At 26.2% G+C, this 22,500-nt stretch overlaps 1 protein-coding gene across 6 annotated transcripts in view; it reads left to right on the forward strand.

Annotated features, from left to right (window-relative positions):
* LOC136084084 (uncharacterized) overlaps positions 1-22,500 on the forward strand; it is a 113,338-nt gene that overhangs the window by 55,127 nt on the left and 35,711 nt on the right. For all 6 annotated transcript variants that reach the window (XM_065804227.1, XM_065804229.1, XM_065804230.1 and 3 more), the window contains 4 exons: positions 6,316-6,370; positions 6,638-6,789; positions 16,010-16,132; positions 19,672-19,719. In XM_065804227.1, the coding sequence (XP_065660299.1) occupies positions 6,316-6,370; positions 6,638-6,789; positions 16,010-16,132; positions 19,672-19,719 (378 nt within the window). The remainder of the gene's footprint in view (positions 1-6,315; positions 6,371-6,637; positions 6,790-16,009; positions 16,133-19,671; positions 19,720-22,500) is intronic.

Genomic DNA, 22,500 nt, shown 5'->3' on the forward strand with positions numbered 1-22,500 from the left:
ATTTTTTAGTTAAAGATATAATATTATCAAAGCGCTAATATAAAATATAAAAAGCACTGTCACTCGCTTTTTGCAAGTTTCTGTTTTGCACTAATGTAATGAATGAATATTTTAAAATCATTAGCAGTTGCTAATTTTAATAATGGAATATTAACTACTTTAACCTAGCGCATGTGGAAACATAATGCGAATATAAAAATGCGAAAATGAAATAAGAATAGGAAATAAGAAAATCACTTGAGAAAATTAAAACTGCAGAATATTTTTAATTTTGTAAAAATATCAAGATTTAATTGATTTATTGTTTGTAATATTTCACACATAATATATAACAATAATAAATATTCATAATAGAGATTTTTTCAATGTTGACATTTAATCATTAAATTGATTGTTAAATATAAATATTTAATTATTTCAAAAATGTGCTGAAAAAACCAAACTAAACTATGAGAAAGTTAAAAAAAATGATAACTTAAAAAAATTGTCAACAAAAGATTAAAAAAATTAAACCTAAAAAAACTTAATAAAAAAAACTGTTTTTGAACAGTGTCACTACATTATTTTTTTCTTACAATTTTACAAGCTGTAACAGCGTTACAAGCTGTACTCTTTTTTCTTACAGTGTTACAAGCGTTACAGCGTTCTTTTTTTCTAGAGAATTCTTTTTCTAATAAAGTTGAAACTAACATATTTAACTAATGACACTTACGTAGCATTAATTAAAAGTCGTTAACTCTTTTATTATTCATTCATCTGTGACATTATAAAAGTTAAAAATATTAACTGTTACTTAACATTAGTTTAAAAAGCGCAACCATTTTTTAAAGATAATAAATCTAATCGAAGTTTATAAAATATATTATAGAAAGAGTTTGAAACAATTCCAGTTGATCATAAAATATGTGTACTTTTATAAATAATAGCCAAAATAATTGTTGTTGTCTTTTGCTATGATTTAATTAAGATAGGTGCCACATAAAGTAAACGTTTGTGTGTAATTATTTTTAATAGTAAAATAATTTTGAATTTCACGATTGCTTGCATTATAAACACTTGGCAAGTTTCTTCATCACAAGCCTTGTATATATATATACAGACCTTGGCAGGAGTAAATAAGCGCAAGAGCAGAGAAATGCTCTCCTATAACCAACATGGTGAACCATGTGAGCTGCTTCTCTAAACTGCTTTTTACGAGAGCTTTTAGTTTTTGCACAAGCTATCTGTTTATTTATATAAAAATTTCTAATTAGGCACAAAATTTGGTTTTATACTTATTACTAGCATATGCTTGTAATGTTAATGTTACAATAATATACACATAACAAGCATCATTTGTTGCGCCGTGAAAAAATTCTTTAGAAGTAAAATTTTCTTTGACTTGCAAAAACCATGCCTGTTTATTATCTAATGAATTAAATTTTAATGACTTTGCGTATTTCATTTTAGTTACAATGCTAATTAAACTTTTGAGAGAAAAAAATACTTTTGCAAGAGCTGTAAGTTGCTCCTGTAAACCGTTTTAGGGTAGTGTGGGCGAGAGCGAGAGCTAAAGCTCTTGCTTCCTTCCAAGACCTGTATTTATATATATATATATATATATATATATATATATATATATATATATATATATATATATATATATATATATATATATATATATATATATATATATATATATATATATGTTCTTAAAGAACAGAGCAATAATAAATTAGTAAAAAATTCATATATATATATATTAGGGTTGTTCAAAAATAAGTCATGTCAAAAATTTGAAAAGAGCCCTAGCTTATGATCTGCCCTGACCCCAAATTAGTATTTAAAGTTTTTTACAAAAATTTTTTTGAACATTAGAAAGTTCCCCACAGAGGGCAAAAGGGTCAATTTTTGCCCCATTTTTAGGAAAACTTTACCCTGCTTGAGGGACCCTTAAATTCAACCAATTTAAAAAAATAAGCTATCCAATAATATGGTAATGAGTTCTAAAACTTAAGTTTAAGGGGCTCTTTTCATAAATACTTTTTTAAGTAACTTTCAGAAGAATAAAAAAACATTGAAAATCATCACAACATAAAATGTTTTTTTAAAAAAAATAAATATTTGTTTAAATGCAATAAAATTTTTTTTACCAATACAAAACAAAAACCAAAAATTAACAAAATTAATAAGTGTTTCAAAAAAATATTAGATCAAAAAAAAAGATATTAAATAATACTATTGAGTGCAGCTTTGGCATGATCTAACCTTTTTCTACCATTTCGACTTCGCTTGTACACATGAGTAAAAAGAAACGTATCTTGCCTTTTCACTTCTGAACGTACTTTATTAACAAGTTGTTGACCTAGTTTGACTGTTCTTTCTGAACAATCATTCACAACATCAAGATTCATGATAGCTGATTTAAATTCTTGAAAGAAATCGTTTAAAAATCAATAATCTAGAGGAAGCTTCATCCATTGAACCTCAGCTTTTCTATGACGAAGCATGTCAAATACAAGCCAGGACTTCTCTGTAACTAGTGGAACTAAACTGGGAGGCTTATCCTGTGAAAAAATTTAAGCTCATTAGAATGTCTTTATCCAATATCTGTCATTCTAAGGAATACTCCTCTATAGGGGCTCGTTTTAGACCAAATAGTCTCTTAGCCATATTGCCACGTTCTTTACATTTCTGATCTGCCATTGCTATAATGACTAAATATGGGCCAAGGTAATAAGTATGTCGCATTATGGATTTCGAAACAGCTTAAGCTCCAGCTTTATTTGATTCCTCAAACCTTTTCATCTGCCAGTATGCTTTCATATCCTAATAGTTACGGTTTAAATTTTTCTATTTTTAATTTAAAAATAAATAATATACCAGTTTTTTGTATTTGTTTAAAATTATAACTTTATTTTAAAAAAATTATTCAGACCGTGTACCTGTGTTGGAGCTGCTAAACTTAGCTCCGCTCTAAAAAACTATTCAGTGTAAAAAATGGATAGGAACTTTGTCATTTCAGTGATTTCATCCCTGCTCTCTTCATTGATTTCAGGGATTTTTTCCATAAGTAGAAACAGTTCTAGGTAAAATGAACTTTTTCCCATGAATCTGGCATGGTGAACTGCTCCAGGATTGTGAAGTTTAAATCTGGTCGCGGGTGACAGTACCATCAATGTACGTTCAGCCAATTCTTGATAGTCTTTACAAAACTTTCCATCGTAAACAAATTTATTTCTTAAGTTATAATAACTTAAATAACTTACTTCAAAATTGTAAAACTGGAAAATTATAACTGAAGTACTACTTTACTATACTATTTTTTGGAAATAGGGAGGGATAATTAGATTTTATTAAATTAATTTATAAAGCTATTATTACTCACCTTCTTAAAGACTTTAGTGCTAATTATATATCTGCAAAATTGAATAGCACTCAACCTTTGCTCATTAATCCAGGAATCAATAGAGTTGATAATCTTTTTAAATCTTGATTTTCAGTATCTAGATCATTCCAATGGTTCTTAAGAACTTTAAATAATTTATTTTCTGGTCCTGAAGTATGGCTGCTTGGATAAAGCTCCCAAAAATGGGTAACATGGCACTCAAAAATATCGCATCGACATGCAGTTAAAATCGTAGGGCGCTGTAAGTGCTCAATGGTTCTAGTACAAGCTCCTTTTGCTTTACCTGTGTTAGCGCTAGTGGCATCAAAGCAAAGACAGTGAGCTTTATCCTCTAATCCAAAGTTAGAAATAAGTTTTTCTGTAGCTTCTTTTTGGTCTTCTCCAGAACCTGAGTCAATTGCTGGAATTCCAAGTAACTCGGTTTGTCTTTATAGCAAGAACAGCTAACATATCTTTTGAAAACTGTTTTCCTTCAGTAAGTTCTTCCACAGTTTTTCCACTAAAATGAAATGTTATTAGAGATTTTGAAGATTTAGAAATGCCTTTTATATGGTTTCTGATTTCATTTGCACCCATAAACACAGCATTCTATGAAGATTTAGACATGCATCCTCCAGAATTGACAATAATACTGCTAAGAATTGCTATATGTTGATGTGGAGTTAAACCCTCTCCAACTGCTGTGTGAGCAGTACAGTGCAAGATATCCTTGGGTAAGTTGACAGACTTTGTAGGATCAATATATGACTCAATTTCAAATTCACTATCAGTTGAATTGCTTTTATTGGTATTAAAAGAACTAAATTAGTTTTCAGAATCAGTATCAGATACATTGTTTAATTTGTTATAATTACATTTAGATTTATACTTTTTTTTTAATGAGTACTAAAATTTCTTATCCAATCCTTCTAACTTTCCTTTCCTTTCCTAACTGGTCTTTAAGAAAAGCTATGTCTTCCTCTTTGTCATTTTGGTTTCTCAACCTATCTTTCCTTATTTTTTCAATTGTATTTAGTGGGTTTTCTCAAATGCAGAAAACCTTTTTCATATTTTTTATAAAGTTCTTCCTTTTTTTAACTTCAACAGGGTTGTTTCTTTTGCTTAAACTTTTCAGCTTCATCCAGTCCTGCACTATTTTTTTGACCTTAATCCTATAAAATGGAATTATTATTATTAAATATATTTTAGTATTTTGATAAGGTTATGCAGTTTGATCTATTATTACCTTAGCTTCTGAGTTGCATTTACTTCAAATCCATTACGTATCCATGGAACTACAAGTTTAGATATTATGCAGTAATGTAACTGACTGGTAGGACAATATGGTGAGAATGATCTACTTTTGTTTGGACATCCTACAATAAAACTCAGTTTAACTTCAGATTTAGTTTTTCTCAGAAAGTTGTAGTATTTAAGAATTTCTTGTGCAGTTGCAAATTTAGTGTTGGGAATAGTACAATTTATTTTTCCCACTAGAAAAGTATTATCAACTCTTTCAATTTTCTTTTTGGGTGGCATCATATAAGTTATTAATATTTTATGTTAATCTGAAATAAAATGTTTACATAAAAGTATGTTAGATAAAATAATTTTAATTTTGAAAATGAAAAATTTATTTTTTATTTTATTTAAAAATCTTTTTTATTCTTTATTCCAAACAAAATTTGTTCAGCAAAAAAAGTTATATTTTCAAATATAAAATTATACACAAAAATTGAAGTGTGAGATATTTTAAAAATACCCACTAAAACCCAATTTTTGCTGAAAAAAACAAATACTTTTAATGTTTATTTATGAAAACAGCCCCTTAAACTTAAGTTGTATAACTCATTACCATGTTATTGGATAGTTTATTTTTTAAATTAGTTGAAATTTAAGGGTCCCACAAGCGGAGTAAAGTTTTCCTAAAAACAGAGCGAAAATTGACCCTTTTACCTCTGTGGGGACCTTTCCGATGATCAAAAAAAAAGTACTTATTTAGGGTTAGAGCAGATCATAAGCTAGGGCTCTTTTTAAATTTTTGAGATGACCTATTTTTGAATAACCCTAATATATATATGTATATATATAAATATATATATAAATATATATATAAATATATATATAAATATATATGTATATATATATATATGTATATATATATATATATATATGTATATATATATATATATATATATATATATATATATATATATATGTATATATATATATATATATATATATATATATATATATATATATATATGTATATATATATATATATATATATATATATATATATGTATGTATATGTATGTATGTATATATGTATATATTTGTATATATATATATATATATATATATATATATATATATATATAATATATATATATATATATATATATAAATATATATATATATATATATGTATGCATATGTATGTATGTATGTATGTATGTATATATGTATATATTTGTATATATATGTATATATATATATATTATATATATATATATATATATATATATATATATATATATATATATATATACAGCCCTCAAAATTAGGACAAATGAGGTCGGCAATAAACGACCTTAAATTGTTAGAGGTCGTTTATTGCCAGGTTAGCTAAGAAAAATTTTTGTTTTCTTTTTCATCATTGTAGTTAACTTGACATACTTATAAAAAATTTCTTTTATATCAAGTAAAAAAGTTAACTTGATAAGAAAATATAACAAAATGTTAAATTTCATTTGGACACAATTATATATACAGTACATATATACATTAAATGTAGTCTTCAAAGTGACAATCTATTGTCTCTCTTATCTCTTTGAAACTTATATAAGAATACCTAACAAGTATAACAATTCCACAAACAAGTATACTAATTCCACAAATAACCCATTTTATTATTTTTTGATTTTCGATTGATAATTACTTTTTAGGAAGAAAATCTGGAGTTATTGCATCAGCCATGTTTATTTCCAGAATATTTAGCAGGTATAGTCATTAATTTTTGTACTTGTATTCAGCATATTGATATCTATAAAGAACATAAAAATATAACTTAATAGATAATATTAAACAGAAATTTAAAAAGGTTCTAACTAATATTATTTATATAATATTTTTAATATTTAGCAGGTAGTTTTATAATTAAAAAAGTAACAAGTTGACTTTTTGTTACTTGTTTTACTTAGCTCTAACAAAATTACATGTAACAATATGTTAGATGTGTTACAAAATGATTAATTATATTTTCCTCAGTCTATTATGGGGCTACATCTGTGATAAATGTGGAAGAAAATTTTCCCTTTTGTTGTCCGGAGGATGCATTGCAATTTCAACACTTATGTTTGGATTTTCGTTTAACTATCCCTGGGCTGTTGTTACAAGATTTTTACAGGGTTTATCGATGGGTAATTTTTATTTTATTATTTATTATATTTTTAGAGTTATAATAATTACTCTGAAAATATATATATATTTTTATATCTATATAATTTATATATATTTTAAATATTTTGAGAATTGTATATATATATATATATATTTATATATATATATATATATATATTATATATATATATATATATATATATATATATATATATATATATATATATATATATATATATATATATATATATATATATATATAGTTAATAGACTGGAATAATTTTAAAGACATTCAGAATGTTTTTTTTTTTGTTTTATATAAATAAATCTGAGTTTTTTTTAATCTAAATAAATCTATTTTTATTTTTATTTTATACTTCTTACATATATCAACTGACAAATAGGTAGAACATGCGAGTAGTGCTGCTACCTCAACTTTCAATTAAGTGAACATGCAAGAAGTGCTACTACATCAACTGAGAATTTTAGTTTAGTCAGGCAATTAAAACTTGTTATACTCTGTTAAAAAGTACTATGTGTTACACTGTACCATGTTAAACTTTTTAAAGTTAAAAAACTTTTAAAAGTTTAAAAACCTTTTAAAGTTTTTTAACTTTTTTTGGTCTTTTAAATTAATTTTTTTTTATGAAAACATAAAATATACATTTTATGGTAAAAGTTAATGACAATCAGGCAATTGTGTGTGTGTGTGTGTGTATATATATATATATATATATATATATATATATATATATATATATATATATATATATATATATATATATATATATATATATATATATATATATATATATATATATATATATATATATATATATATATATATATATACATATATACACACATAAGGCCTTGTTAAGAAGTTTTATGCAGCTTGCATTTTACGCACGAAATATCAATTTTCTTATGCATTCAGTAGTTGTACATTAAGCATTACTTTTCTATTTTGGAATATTGAAATTATCTTTTAATATTGTTTATGTGACATTTATTCATAAAAGTCGTACAAAAAAGTATTTAACCGTTACTCTAATTATTTTATACAATTTTTTTTTAAAACACTTTAAATTTAATTTTAGTTTTGAAAGAATGTAAAATATTTTTTACTTTTTAATGAAAATGTTTTTCTTGATAACTAATTCATCACATATATCATTTCTTCATCATTGATTAAAATATTTGAAAGCAAATAAAAAGCATTTTTTTCTTATAAAAAAGTGAGAAGTGTTTTGTTTAAAAGAATTTTTTTCACTGATGTATTTAAAAATTTTTGTTTCTTGATTTAATATCGTGTAATGTTCTTTTGATGTAATTTATTTATTGACATTAATTTTGTATAATAACTTTAATATGGAAACATCAAGATATTTAAATCCGTGTTTAAAAAACCCAGTGTTTGATTTGCCTTATTTGCTACACTGATAACATCATTTTCCCATTTGAGGTCATTTGATATTATCACACCTAAATCACTTTCAACTCCTGTTTTTTGCAAAATGTAATCTCCTAATTTGTAACTAAATTGAGGATTCGAATTACTAATGTGCATTGCTTTACACTTTTCTCTGTTGAATTTAATAGACCACTTATTCGACCAGTCTAATAACTTTTTTAAGTCTCCTTGAAGAGCATTGTTGTTACTTTCATTATTAATTACCGAAATTATTTTTGTATCATCTGCAAATAATTCTAATTTATTTAGTATGTTTACTTTTGAGTCATTTATAAATATGATAAACAGAAGTGGACCGAGGACAGAACCTTGGGGAACTCCACTTGTGACTTCCTGCCAATCTGAAACAAACTCACCCAGAACTATTTGTTGTTTTTTATTACTGAGAAATGATTTACACCATTGTAGGATATAGGATTGAAAACCATAACCATAAAGCTTGCAGCATAATTTCGATAAAGAAACTGAATCAAAGACTTTTGCAAAGTCCAAAAATACTATATCAATATTATTACCAGTTTCAATTTTGCTTGTTATAAAATCTAAAGTCTCTAATAAATTGGAGCAACAATTTTTACCATTACCAAATCCATGCTGTTCACTTGCTATTAACTTATTTAAATCCAAATGGTTCATCATAACATTGTGAATAATTTTCTCCATTCCCCTTCATACTATTGATGTTATTGATATTGGTCGATAATTTGAAAGATCTAACTTATCCCCTTTTTTAAATAGTTGAGTTATGTTTGCAGTTAACTATTTGTTTGGTATAACACCACTATAAAATGACATTTTAAAGATCAGTGATAAAGGATGAGAAAGTGATTTTGAACATTCTTTGAAAACACGAGGATGAACTTTTTCAACACCAGTTGTTTTATTAACATTAAGGTTTACTAAATGATATTCAACATCAGTGTCATTAAAACTTGGATCGCTACAATAAAAATTACATTTTGAAGGAAAAGTTACATGGTCTAATACCTCATCTTTTAAAAATACTGAAACAAAATACTCATTTAAACAATTTGCAATATCTACTTCATTTGTTATAATTGAACCAGCCAAGGTTTTGAGTGCTTTAGTTGAATCTTTTATAACTATTTTACTATTTAAATATGCATAAACACTTTTAGGGTTGTTCTTTGAGTTTTTAGCCAAATTTAATTCAAAAGCTCTTATATCTTTATTGACTCTTTTTTTTACATTTTTGTTCAATGTTTTATAGTTATTTGCCATGTCAGTTTGTTTAAATTTTCAACGCCTGTATTTGTACCATAACCTTTTCTTTAACTTAACCATTTTTCGAAGTTCTTTAATCATCCATGGAGCATATTTTTTACTTGTATCTAATAATTGGAATAAACTTACCACATCCAGTATGATATATACTTAGCCATTTTTTATAAGTTTGACTAGCATTTAAATCTTTAAACTCATTTTCCCAATCAAAACTTGTAAAATATTTTGAAAGTTCTTCATAATTTCCTTTATTATTTAATAATTTTTTTTTTAATTTTTGGTTTTTGATCAATATTGTTATTTTTATAAAAATATTTGAAATTCAATGTATGGTGTCCATGTTCAATTCCACCTAGGGGAGGTAAGTGATTCAAAGAAAAAACCCGATTTCTATTTTCTGTGAGGACCAAGTCTAATAAATTTGTGTCAAACCCAAAGCTAACTTGAAATGTTGGCAACAAGACATTTTGATATATGAAGCAATCGCTTAAAAATTCTATAAATTCTAAGGCAATCAAATCTGAATCATTTTCAAGTTTATATGACCCATCATTGACCCATTTTATATTTGAAAAATTGAAATCTCTAAAGAGTAGAATTCCCGTGTATTTACCATTTTTCCAAGCTTTATAAGCATGTCGAATAGATTTAGCTATTTTCTGACAATTTGATATATACATCCACGTAAGATATTTTCCAGACCAATCTCAACTGAACACCATACTTGTTCGATGGCATTATCAACTAAAAACCATACTTTTTCGATGGCATTAACAACTATACATATATATACATATATATATATATATATATATATATATATATATATACACATATATATATATACACACACATATATATATATACATATATATATATATACACACATATATATATACATATATATATATATATCTTATACTATATATATATATATATATATATATCTTATACTATATATATATATATATATATATATATATATATATATATATATATATATATTATATATATATATATATATATATATATATATATATATATATATATATATATGTATATATATATATATATATATATATATATATATATATATATATATATATATATATATATATATATATATATATATATATATATATATATATATATATATATATATATATATTAGGCCGGATCATAACTTAAAAAAATTTGGAAAATTTCTTCGGGAATTTCCAGTAATTGGCTCTCAAATACGCTGAATGCAATGCTGCAAACCGTTTTTCGCTACTACTTTGCTATACTTTGTATTTTTACCTTTGAAGTTTTCAAATAAATTAACTTAAAAACGCTCATTTGTTACATAATTTATTGATTGAATTTATAATAAAATTTAAATTATTTGAACAGTCAAAACAATATATCATTAGCAAACGTTGATTAGAAACTATACTTAAATGTTCTTAAATTCAGATTTTGTGTCAAAGTGAGGCATCAACTTGCGGCGCTCCAGTTGAACGCGAATATAGCCATCACGATTTTCATGACCATAAACTTTGGATGCTGATTCAGTCACAATTTTAATCACACGTTCAACACTTTGATTGTGACATGGAAATGGCTCAATGTCAATAACTATGTCTTCAACTGACGAAAGCCATGCCAATATTTGTACAGTTGGAATATGTTTTGTCAGAACAGGTTCCAAGCGGGGCTGTGTTTGCCAGTCAATCAGTTCTTCATAACTAGTCGCTTGAAATTGTATCTCAGGGAGTTGAAATTTTCGATTTGGTATGTCATCTTCACGAGCACGAAGAATTCTCTTCAGCGCAAGCTTACGGATCACTTGACGGTTGTCTTTGAGCATAGCCAGAATAATGCTCTCAATATGAGCCGGGTAGCTATTGCGCTTCAAAACTTGCTGAACAATTATTCGATAACGCACAGGAAGAAATCGTGATGTTTCTATCATTTTATAATAGTGTGGAGCAGCATTCCAGCAGTTTGAATGTTTCTTAGTGTCAAACCAAACAACCGCATATGAATTTACAATAAATTTAGCCAAAAGTATTAGTTCATTTGATGGATCTTCAGTAGATATATAGAGGCGTAGAACACGGTTTGCTAGTGTCAACCACCTTGCATGGTTTAGTCGCCCAGGTGTTCTAGAATTAAATCTATCTGGTACAACACCTGTCTTCACCGCATTAACAATTTCGAAAAAGTACAGTTGATCACTGCTTAACAACTGCTTATTGCATATATTAGGTTCACCAGCAAATATGGCAAAGCTGACTATGGGTTTCTGAACAGACATTGAAATAGACTTGCCAATTGGTCCATTAAATGAATGGGGTCCAGTTGTTGCACCATCTAAGGAGTGAAAAAGATGTCGCAAAGGAAGCTCGTTCAGATGTAAAAGACAAATGGACCAGTGCAGTGGTCGACCAAGTTCAATTTCCATTCTGCGTATAACTCCATTGTTTAAACCAGTATTAACGTTAGTTGAATCAGAACCAATACAAACAAGGTTCGTGCAGTCAACAGTATCAATTATTGAATCTGCAATGGATTTGGCTGATCCACTTGTTGGCGTACAATGATCAACATACTTTGAATTTGGCTCTGATAAAATGGAAATATGTTCCTCAGAAATCACAGTCTGCCTATCCCCCTCAAGTTTTAAAGTCTGATCTTTCCTTCCATCAAAATACAATCCAGTAATTCTACAATCAGCATTTTTACAGGATATTCTCAGTAGTTTTCGTTCTCTGCGAATTTTATTCCGATCCACTGGCCCCATATGTTCTATACCAAAATCAACCAGAGTTGCTGATACAATCGCGGCAACTGCTCTATCTGATATGCCAAAACCATCTGCTTGTAGAGCAATATTTTTTAAACAACGGTTTTTCAGACGAGTAGATGTGACTTCGGTATCGACATCTGATACGGAAGGGGAATAAGTTTCGGTGTCAGAATTGTTGTCTGTTTCATTATCTGATTCATTATCAGATGCTTCAACAACTCTGGCACACTTAACTGCAGTCTCTTCCTTTGATAATGAAACAGATTTTTGTTTTAAACGCCTCTCAGCACGTGGGGATTCCTTCTTGTCGATTCCAGCTATTCTGCCAACACATATAGTGCGTTGATCAGTTAGGAAGTCATGCTCAATTGCTGGCACCTTCAGAACCATTGGACAGCAACAAGACGAAAGTTCTTTGCATTTACACGAACAAATGTCAAACAATGTGTCGAGATCTTTTTCTATTTCATCTTGATTGACTGTTGCAGATTTGATCGAATCACTTTCTGAACATTGCCTATGTACTTCTCCAGCTGTAATTCTATGCCTCGAAGACTTATAGTAGGAACTGATGCTTTAATCCATATCTGAGAAAGTTTCTCTGCTAGTCTCTTATAAACAGACCGTAGTGGTTCAGTTTCATAATTCTTCTCAGACAAGTATGCTTTGCCTACTTGCTTGTGGGTTGGCAAGCAAAAATTGGCTAATTCACGACCTTCTCCAAAAAGTATATGACGATTCTTTGAAGCTTTAGATCTTGAAATCATTATTGTTTTACAATTTTATAACATATCAGAATTTCAGTTAATTTCTAAAAATACAAGATGAGACAGCTAAATTCTGCAATCAGTTGATAAAAGCAGAAATTAATAAACAATCATATAAAAATAGAATAATATAATAATAATAATATAATAATAGAATAATATAATAATAATAATATAATAATATAAAGTTATAATAGCATTGGAGTTAATCATATCATTAGGGTTAATTTAGTTAGGTAGGTATAGGTTTGGTTCAATTTCATAACCTTGGGATTATATCTAGTATTAGGGTTAAATGCATGTTTCAGTTAATGCATGTACTAAAGTAAATATACTTAGCATATTAAACCTTAAAACTTAAAAATGCAAAGTATAATCAATTCTTTAGAAATATTTTTTTTGTAAATATTAATCAACACTATATCACGCCACTTTTAACAAATTCTAAAAAAAATTAATTTTTATGATCCGGCCTAATATATATATATATATATATATAGTATCTATATATCTTATACTATATATATAGGGCTTATGATGAAGAAAATCGTCAAGCGTGTTATATCGCGCTCGTAAAATTAGAATATGTTTTCATAGAGCGTGATTATGTCGAGATAACGTCTGCGAGCGCGATCATGAAAATTGCTGAAGGCGATGCTCATAGAAAGCTTTTTATTTTTTGTCTTTTTTATTTGTTACATAATTCTTTCATCAAAAAATGTTTGAATTAGTATCACAGTTATGAAACTACTTCAACAAAAGAGATTTTTATACTTCCAAACTTCTTGTATTTTGTCAGATCGTGATTTTATTTTTAACTATTTATGTTATAAAAAAATAATATCAAACAAAAACGCAACTTCTTATTGATTTAGTATTGAATTATAATTTAGTGACTTAGTTTTGCTTCGTTGTTTTGATATATGTATTTTAAAATGTTACGCTGTAAACTTAATTAACGGTTAATGGTTTTTATATTTCTTGATATTTTATATTCAAATTAATTATTTAATTTTTTTCTAAAATTTTTTTTTAAATTATGTTTATTTATCTTAAAAAAATAACACAAGAATAGTTTGAAATAATAATAAATAAGAATAATAACTTTCCATTTAATAAATGTTGGCATCATTACTTTGTTTCCTTTTCGAATGTCCTTGATTGCGAACGTTCTAAACAACAGAATCGTTTTAAATTTGAGTTAGAATAAATAATAGTCTATAAAAAACCTATACTATAACAAAAACTAATTTTAAAAATTACTCTATTATTAATATATATTTTTTTCATAAAGGATGTGTGGAATATTACAAACAATAAATCAAATAAATCTTTCTTGATATTTTCACAAGATTAAAAATACTCTGCAGTTTCAATTTTCTTATAATGGTTTTCTAATTTTCCTTCTTAATTTATTTGCGCATTTTTGTATTCACATTGTGTTTCCACGTGCACATTCCATTATTGAAATTAGTGACTATTAACGACTTCAAACTGCTCATTCATTACGTTAGTGAAAAAGAGAACGACGTAGTGCTTTTTATATTTTATATCAGTTATATTTAATGCGGTAGTGGTGTAGTGATAAAGCGCTTGCTTCATAAGCGAGAGGTTCCGAGATCGATCCCCACCACGTCCCTGCGCTCAACTTGTTTTTCCGCGCAGCAGCCTTGTTCGTCAAGGTTTGTGTTTTGGAGTTATAGAGTTGAGAGAGGGTTAAAACCACTATTAAGTAGCCTCCTCATCTGTAGTGGCCTTCTCGGCCTTGAGGAGGTGAATAACAACAACATATCAGTACTTTGGTAATAGAATATCTTTAATAAAAAATCTTTGTTAAATATTTTATGAAAATAAAAAAATAATCCCAAACTATTGGACGAGCGTTATTTTATACGCTCGTTATAAGTTGAACAAGCGCTGTTTATCGCGCCTAGAACGTTTGAAAATACCGTTTACGGGTGCATTTTACGAGCAGAGCGCAATCGCGCTCGCTTCATCACAAGCCCTGATATATATATATATATATATATATATATATATATATATATATATATATATATATATATATATATATATATATATATATATATATATATATATGTGTATATATATATGTATATATATATATATATGTGTGTATATATGTGTATATATATATATGTGTGTATATATATATATATGTATATATATATATATATATATATCTATATATATATATATATATATATATATATATATATATATATATATATATATATATATATATATATATATATATATATATATATATATATATATATATATATATATATATATATATATATATATATATATATAAATATATAACTCCTAACTGGTTGTCAAAAAGTTTTGTTGACAAAAAGTAAAAATTAAAATGCAAGACTGGGATTTTTTTTTTTTTGCTTATTAGACTGCCTGCCCCAACCAAACCCTCAGCCAATGTAGCAGCACTCCCTTGTGATTCAGGCTATAAGATAGTCGATGTAGCAAAATTCCGTGCATGATATACAGTAAAAAAAATAAAAATAAAACATTTTATTAAAAAAAATAAAAATAAAAAGATCGATTATGTTATCAAAAACATTCTGAATGTTTTTAAAAACATTCTTGTCAATTTAATTTGCTTTTTTGCGTTTTTTTTTAAAAACGATTAATTTGTAATTAAATTATTGGTTTTAACTTTCTTACAACACACAAATGTTGGATGAAAGTCAAAAGTAATTAAAAGTGACGTATATATATATAAATATATATATATATATATATATATATATATAAATATATATATATATATATATATATATATATATATATATATATATATATATATATATATATATGTATATATATATATATGTCTGTATACATTATAGTTTATAGTGTTGTTAGTTTTTGCAGGCTAACTATATTACTATCTCAAGTAACATATTGAACTTTTTTAGGAATTATGGTGATTACAAAAGCTTATATGTCAGATATTTGTGATGACAGTAACCTAGCAACTGGTTTAGGTGTAGTTTTCTCGGGCTACAATGTTGGACTAGTTATTGGCCCCAGTATGGCTGGTAAGTTGTTTTATATATACTGAATTTAAGCTTTAAGTTAAACTTTGAACTTTATATTGTTTAATAATTTTTACACATTTTTTATTATTACATCTATTATACTTTATGTGTGGCAACTCTGCATAAAAAATCTAAAAGTTGACCTTACATGTTTTATCAGACTGTGTGCAAGAATATATATATCTATATCTATCTATAATCTATATATATATATATATATATATATATATATATATATATATATATATATATATATATATATATATATATATATATATATATATATATATATATATATATATATACATATATATATATGTGGTTGCCATTCGTTAATATAGGAATGTTGACACAATAGCAATAGTTGCTTGCAGTAACTAAGTTTTACTGGAGTTAAAACTCACAAGCCACTGCAAGCCCTATACTGTTTTAGGAAGGATATTAGATTCAAGGCTGGCTTCCTGTTCTAAGCAATTGAAAAGAGAAGACTTTTTGTCAAGACAGGAATAAATGAAGTTGAGGTACCTTTAAAGTTACTGGAAATGAAGAAGAGTGTTGGCCTTCAAGGATAACTAATAAATTAGGTAAAAAGAAATGATTTAATAATCTCAAAGATTATCCTCAATACATTATATGAAGTAAGCTTATGGAGAAGACTAGTTTGTCAAACTTTATTGAAAGCTTTAGATATGTTGAGAAATAGCCCTTTTGTTGCGGCCTCTATTTAATGTATGATAGAATCTTTCAGTCACAGCATTTAGGCTGTTGTAGACAAGAAAGTCAACAAGAGCGAGTCAGCTGTAGAACAAGAAGACTGTAAGTTATTAGACCCAAAGTAAGGTGTTAAAAATATTGATCAAAGACTCAAAGGCTTTGTTAAAAATTGAGAGAAGACTGGTAGGATGATAGTTAGAAGTGTTAGAATGTTCTGTGAAGTACTTATTAAATAGTTTAAATAGTTTTGGAAAATCTTAAACAGCATCTTTGTTAAAGACGCTGTTTAAGATTTTCCAAAGTCTCTAGAGCCTCACTTTTGAGATAAGATACAAGATTTAGTAAAGTGGGAATAATGGAGTTTAGCATTAAACAACACATTTTTACTTTGATTTCCTGCAATAATTAAAAAAGAGGTTATTCTCAAGAGAGTTGTTCTTTAAAAAAAAAAAAAATGGTTACAATTAGATATAGCAGTTGCACAAGAAGGTGAACCCTATGGTGTAAAATGAGATTTGAATTAGAACCAAGAAGGAGTAATAAAAGCTACTATACCTGCCTGGATCTAGAAGATTATGTAGGAGTTAAAGGGAGAAAAGACATTAGCCCAGGGACCATAACAAAGAAATCATGAAAAAAATCCTCAGTCAGTTAAAAGATAGTAGTAAGTAGTGTGATTATAGGGTGAATCCGAAATAAAGAAGTACAAAATAAAAGATTTATAGAGATCATTTCATGGTCAGAACCATCTAAAGGTGATTAAGGAAAAACAGAACACTTGTCAGAGAGACAAGATACGAATCAAGGAGTGAAGGTAAGTGATTAGGGTTGTCTGGGTAATCAGTCACAAAGTTAATTATCTGAGTAAAAGATTGAGAATTGTGAAGTATGAGTTTTAGTGCCAGCAGATTCAGTAGTGTTAAAACTAAGCTGTTCAGTTGAGCATTAAAGTTACCAATAGCAACAATATTGGCAGAGGGATTAAGGAAATGGGCTTTTTGAATAAAGTAAAAAAAAACAACAACAAAAAAAAAAAAAAAAAAGCGTAAATAAAGAGAATCATGATTAGCTGAAAGAATTAAGTTTTAATTATTATTAATAATACTCAATATTAATATTGATATTAATTTATTATTAATTAAAAAAAAAACACATAAAAGAATGAAAAGAATTAAAAGAATGACATTTATTGATCTGCAGATTGATGCATAAGTATATGTGAATATTGGAGTCTTAGTTATTCAAAGGAAATAGAAGCATGTGATTAATAGAGTTTTTGTGAATCAAAGGTGAAAAAAAGTCATCAACACTTAGATTCCAAGAAGAATTTGAATTAGTCTCACAAACAGCAATTAAGTCTGGTGAATTTGAAATTGCAAGAGGTATAATTCATCTGATGGAAAGTGACATAAAAGACCACAAATATTTAAAAAAAAATATGTTGTAACAGTTTGGTGGTGATTTTTTTTTTTTTTGTGTACTTCCAAGAAAGCACAAAGCAGAATTAAAAAGATCCAGCATTCATCTTAGGCAGAGGCAGCATTCTTAGGCAGGAAACAATGTAACACAGTTACATCTATGGTAGCCTAATTAATGAAGAAGGGTGTTATGGTAGTCAACAGGATTATTCTGCTTACTGTTAAAGTTTTTGCATAGGAGGCCATTTACAAGACAGTAGGTGGGTGTAGTTAACACCTGCGCAAAATGAGTATTTTTGTCAAGATACCGTCTTTAGCTTTTACTTAACAAAATGAGTCTCAAAGCAAGGATATTTTAAGTTTAAGCTTATTGCTCCTAGTCTTTGCTTAGAAAAGCAAAACCTAGAAGTCAGGAAGACACAAGTAGGTACTACTGAATTACATGTTACCTGTAGTAGAGTGATTGTATAATCCTAAATTATTGATAATAATAAATTTATAATAAATATACACAATAATTATAAAATAAATAAGTATTTTTGCTTTGTCATTTTTTTTTTTTTTTTAATTGCTGCAATAACACTGTTGCTTAACTAACTGCTTGATTCATATTGTTTCATGTTACTTAACCAATTGGTTGTTTCATTTTATTTTATGTTGCTTAACCAATTGTTACATGTTGTTCATTGTTGCTTAACCAACTTGTTGTTTCATATTGTTCATTGTCATGTTGTTTTTTATTTTTTTAAATTTTTTATTCTGTGTAATTGTTAAAATAAAATATTACGGTATGCAACTTGACATTGTTAAACTTTATCTGTTTAAAAATTTCTTTTACTTGTATACAATATGCATGCAATATATCATGTACTTAAGGTGTCCCGGATAACATTTTTTAAATATCCGACCAGATATCAAATACTGAATATTTAAAAATTATCCAATATCCCGATATTTAAAAATTATCTGATATCCGACTAGATAATGTAATTCAAATCCTAAATTATATTGTCGATATACAAGGGAAATGCACTAAGTCCATTTTTGGCAGTATGGAGTTATTTATACCACTATATAGTATTTAAAATTCTCTATCGTTTGATATACCACACAAATTTAAAAAATCAATTATTAATGAGTAATTAAGATTTTTTATTTCAACCATTACACAAAAACTTATTTGTTCATTATCTCAAGATGTATTTATGTTATTATTTATACATCATAATTATATAAATGAGATATCACTCTAATAATATTCTAATAAGGTGGAAAAACCGTGAAAACTGTTGATATCCAATCAGGATTATTATCAATAGTTATTTTATATTTTATTTTGAATTATTCTACTAAATTATTTAGCTTAAATTGAAAATGATTTAATAGCAATTGTAAATATTTTTTCAGGATTTTTAGTTTTCCCTGTTGAGAATTATCCTAAAGTTTTTAAAAAAGGTAACTTATTTTATTTTGATTGTTTTTGTTTTTTTTTTAATTTTGCTATTTTTTTATTATGATACTAATAATTTATATTTTATTTATAATTGCATTAGCTACACAAATAAAATCTATCATTGATAAACTAAAAAATAAGTCCCTAAAAAATTGCTTCTTTCACAGTAAAATTATGAATTCTGTTCTTTGCATCAGCTTTATAGTTCTGGGAATTCCAAAATATCTGGCTGCGCAACATTGATTGTTATTACAATGTGAAATTTTTTTAAATTTTTAAATAAAGCTATTAGGACTCTACTATTAACAAATAAAAATATCTGATTTCGATAGCCTTATTTAAAGGTTATTAAAATTTATAAATTTTAGATGCTTACCATTTTCAAATAAATCTTTTTGGCCTTTTTTAATGCCTGGTTTAACTATTTGTTTTCATAGCAGTTTATTGATATTTCTTATACTAGTATTAATAAATAGAAAAGATATTATGGAATATATCTATCTGACATAAAATATACAAAGCAACACCAACAAAACTAGAACATGTGTTAGTTGTTTCCAATGCTAATTATAGTAGTATTAGTAAACAGCAAAGATAATATAGGATGTCTACCAAACACACTAAAGCAATATTTGCAAAAAATAAAGAACATGAAGTTTGATTTTAATTAGAGTTAATAAATATATTTATTTATAATTAATAATTTATTTATTTGCATCTGTGGCTTTGTAAAAGAAACACTTATAAATATTTTTTCAATTTTAATAAAAATGATTTTTCAGTAGAAGAGGTTTTGTGATTTTCAATTTTTAAAATAAAAATAAATGATGTATGTAATGAAATATGGGAGCAAAAAGATATTAATTTTGTACCATCTATTAAATGGATAATTATTAGGTGTGGTTGGCCATACAACTCGGTTTTGAAAATTTGTCATCTTTGTTTAAATAAAAATTTGATATTTATTTTACAAAGGCACAAACTTACTTAACAAACAGGAAAAAATGGTTTCTGCGTGCAGGCATAAAAACATGCAGAATTCTATAAATGTACTTAGAATACTTAAGTATGAAGGGAACATATTTAAAAACTATTAAAACAACTAGGTTGTATAACCCAACTTTGAAGCCAAATTTCTCAAGACACCACTGTTTGTTTTTATTTTTTTTTATTTTAATATTTTTAGTTACTTAAATACTTATATTTTTAAAAGAATCTGGAAAAACAAAGGAGAAAAAAACAAGAACATATAGAACTACCATATAGAATTACCATATAGAACTATAATTTCAAAGGTATATCACTTTTTTAAGAAATCACTAAAAAAATTTTAAATTGAAAATAAATTAATTGTATTTTAAAATGTTACTTAAAAAAATGCAAGATTTTTAAAGACTAATTTTATTTTGACTTTGCAATTTTTATTTGCATTTGTTCACAATATTTTATTTGTACTTACTCTATTTTTCCTTTTTCAAACATTAAGTTTCTAGTGGAATTAGAACAAGTTTTAGAAACAGATAGTTTTTAAATAAGTTTATGCTAGGAATAAAACAGCAGTTGACTATCAAGGCCGGACAAGATATGTTGATGGACCTTTTGGGTGGAAAAACTTAACTTCAGCATCAACTTCTTTTAAGTTAATTTCAGTTATGATGCCAATCTACCACTTATCATCTTTAACTACTGCTACATAATCTCCTTAAATTATATATAGTACTACTTTCTAGTTATTTTATTTGTATGTGCATTGAATGAATTACAACAAGCTTTCTGTCATATAGGATTTATTTTAAAAATATTTTGTAGTAGGTCTTTTACATATTGTTTTGTTTGATAATTCAATGTTACAGCATAAAAATTTAATTGCTTTTTTTTTATTGCCAAAAGTTTCAGTTATGTTTGTTGGCCTTCACATGCCTTGGATGTCATTAAGCCAATAGATCACATTTTAATAAGACAATTTATTTGGTAAATTATCAATTTCTTAAAACAAATAAATAAACTCTTTTTTTCCTACTTAATTTTTAGCGTATAAAAAGTTTTTTAATGTAGAAATGGTTTAATCCTATTTAGTATGATTTGTTAATAAAATTGTTAATTTGTTAAAATTCTAATAAAGTTTTACAAGTTAATGTAGTTCTTTAACTTTTTATAAATTTTTAATTTATAATTTTTTATTTTATAATTGCTAAAACTTAATCAAGAAACATACATCAGTATGGCTCTTGGTCAGTTTTTATATAAAAACAAAACATGATGTGCTTTTCACTAGTTACGATCATTGATTATATCATATCTAATTATTTAAAGATTATAAAGTTTTCAAAAAGTACTTTAAATACTCAAAACGTACTTCATCGGATAATTAGTTTTCTCAAAGCAATAAAAATATGACTTAGCTCTATTTAGAAAAATGCTCTTAAATTCTATTGGCAAGTTTTTTTTTATTTTTTAGTTATATGTTTCTGTTGTTATTTAAGATTTTTTGTGACAAGCAAGATTATAAGTAACTAAAATTATTAAATGAAAAACTGAAAAATTTAACTAGTTAGGTTTTTAGTAGCATGTCTAAAACTCTATAAAAATTGATTAACTGGTATTGTTTTTTAAATAAATTTCAGCATTTTAAGTACATTTATTAAATTCTGAATCAAAAAAGCATTATAAATATTTATTTCATAATTTTGCTCTTGTGTTTCTCATTTTATTTGGGAAAATTTTTTTTTTAAATATTACAAAAACGGGGTCATTTTGAAAACCAGGTCAATATTATTAAAATA

The sequence above is a fragment of the Hydra vulgaris genome, chromosome 08, assembly GCF_038396675.1.
Source record: "Hydra vulgaris chromosome 08, alternate assembly HydraT2T_AEP".
Taxonomy (NCBI): Eukaryota; Metazoa; Cnidaria; class Hydrozoa; order Anthoathecata; family Hydridae; genus Hydra; species Hydra vulgaris.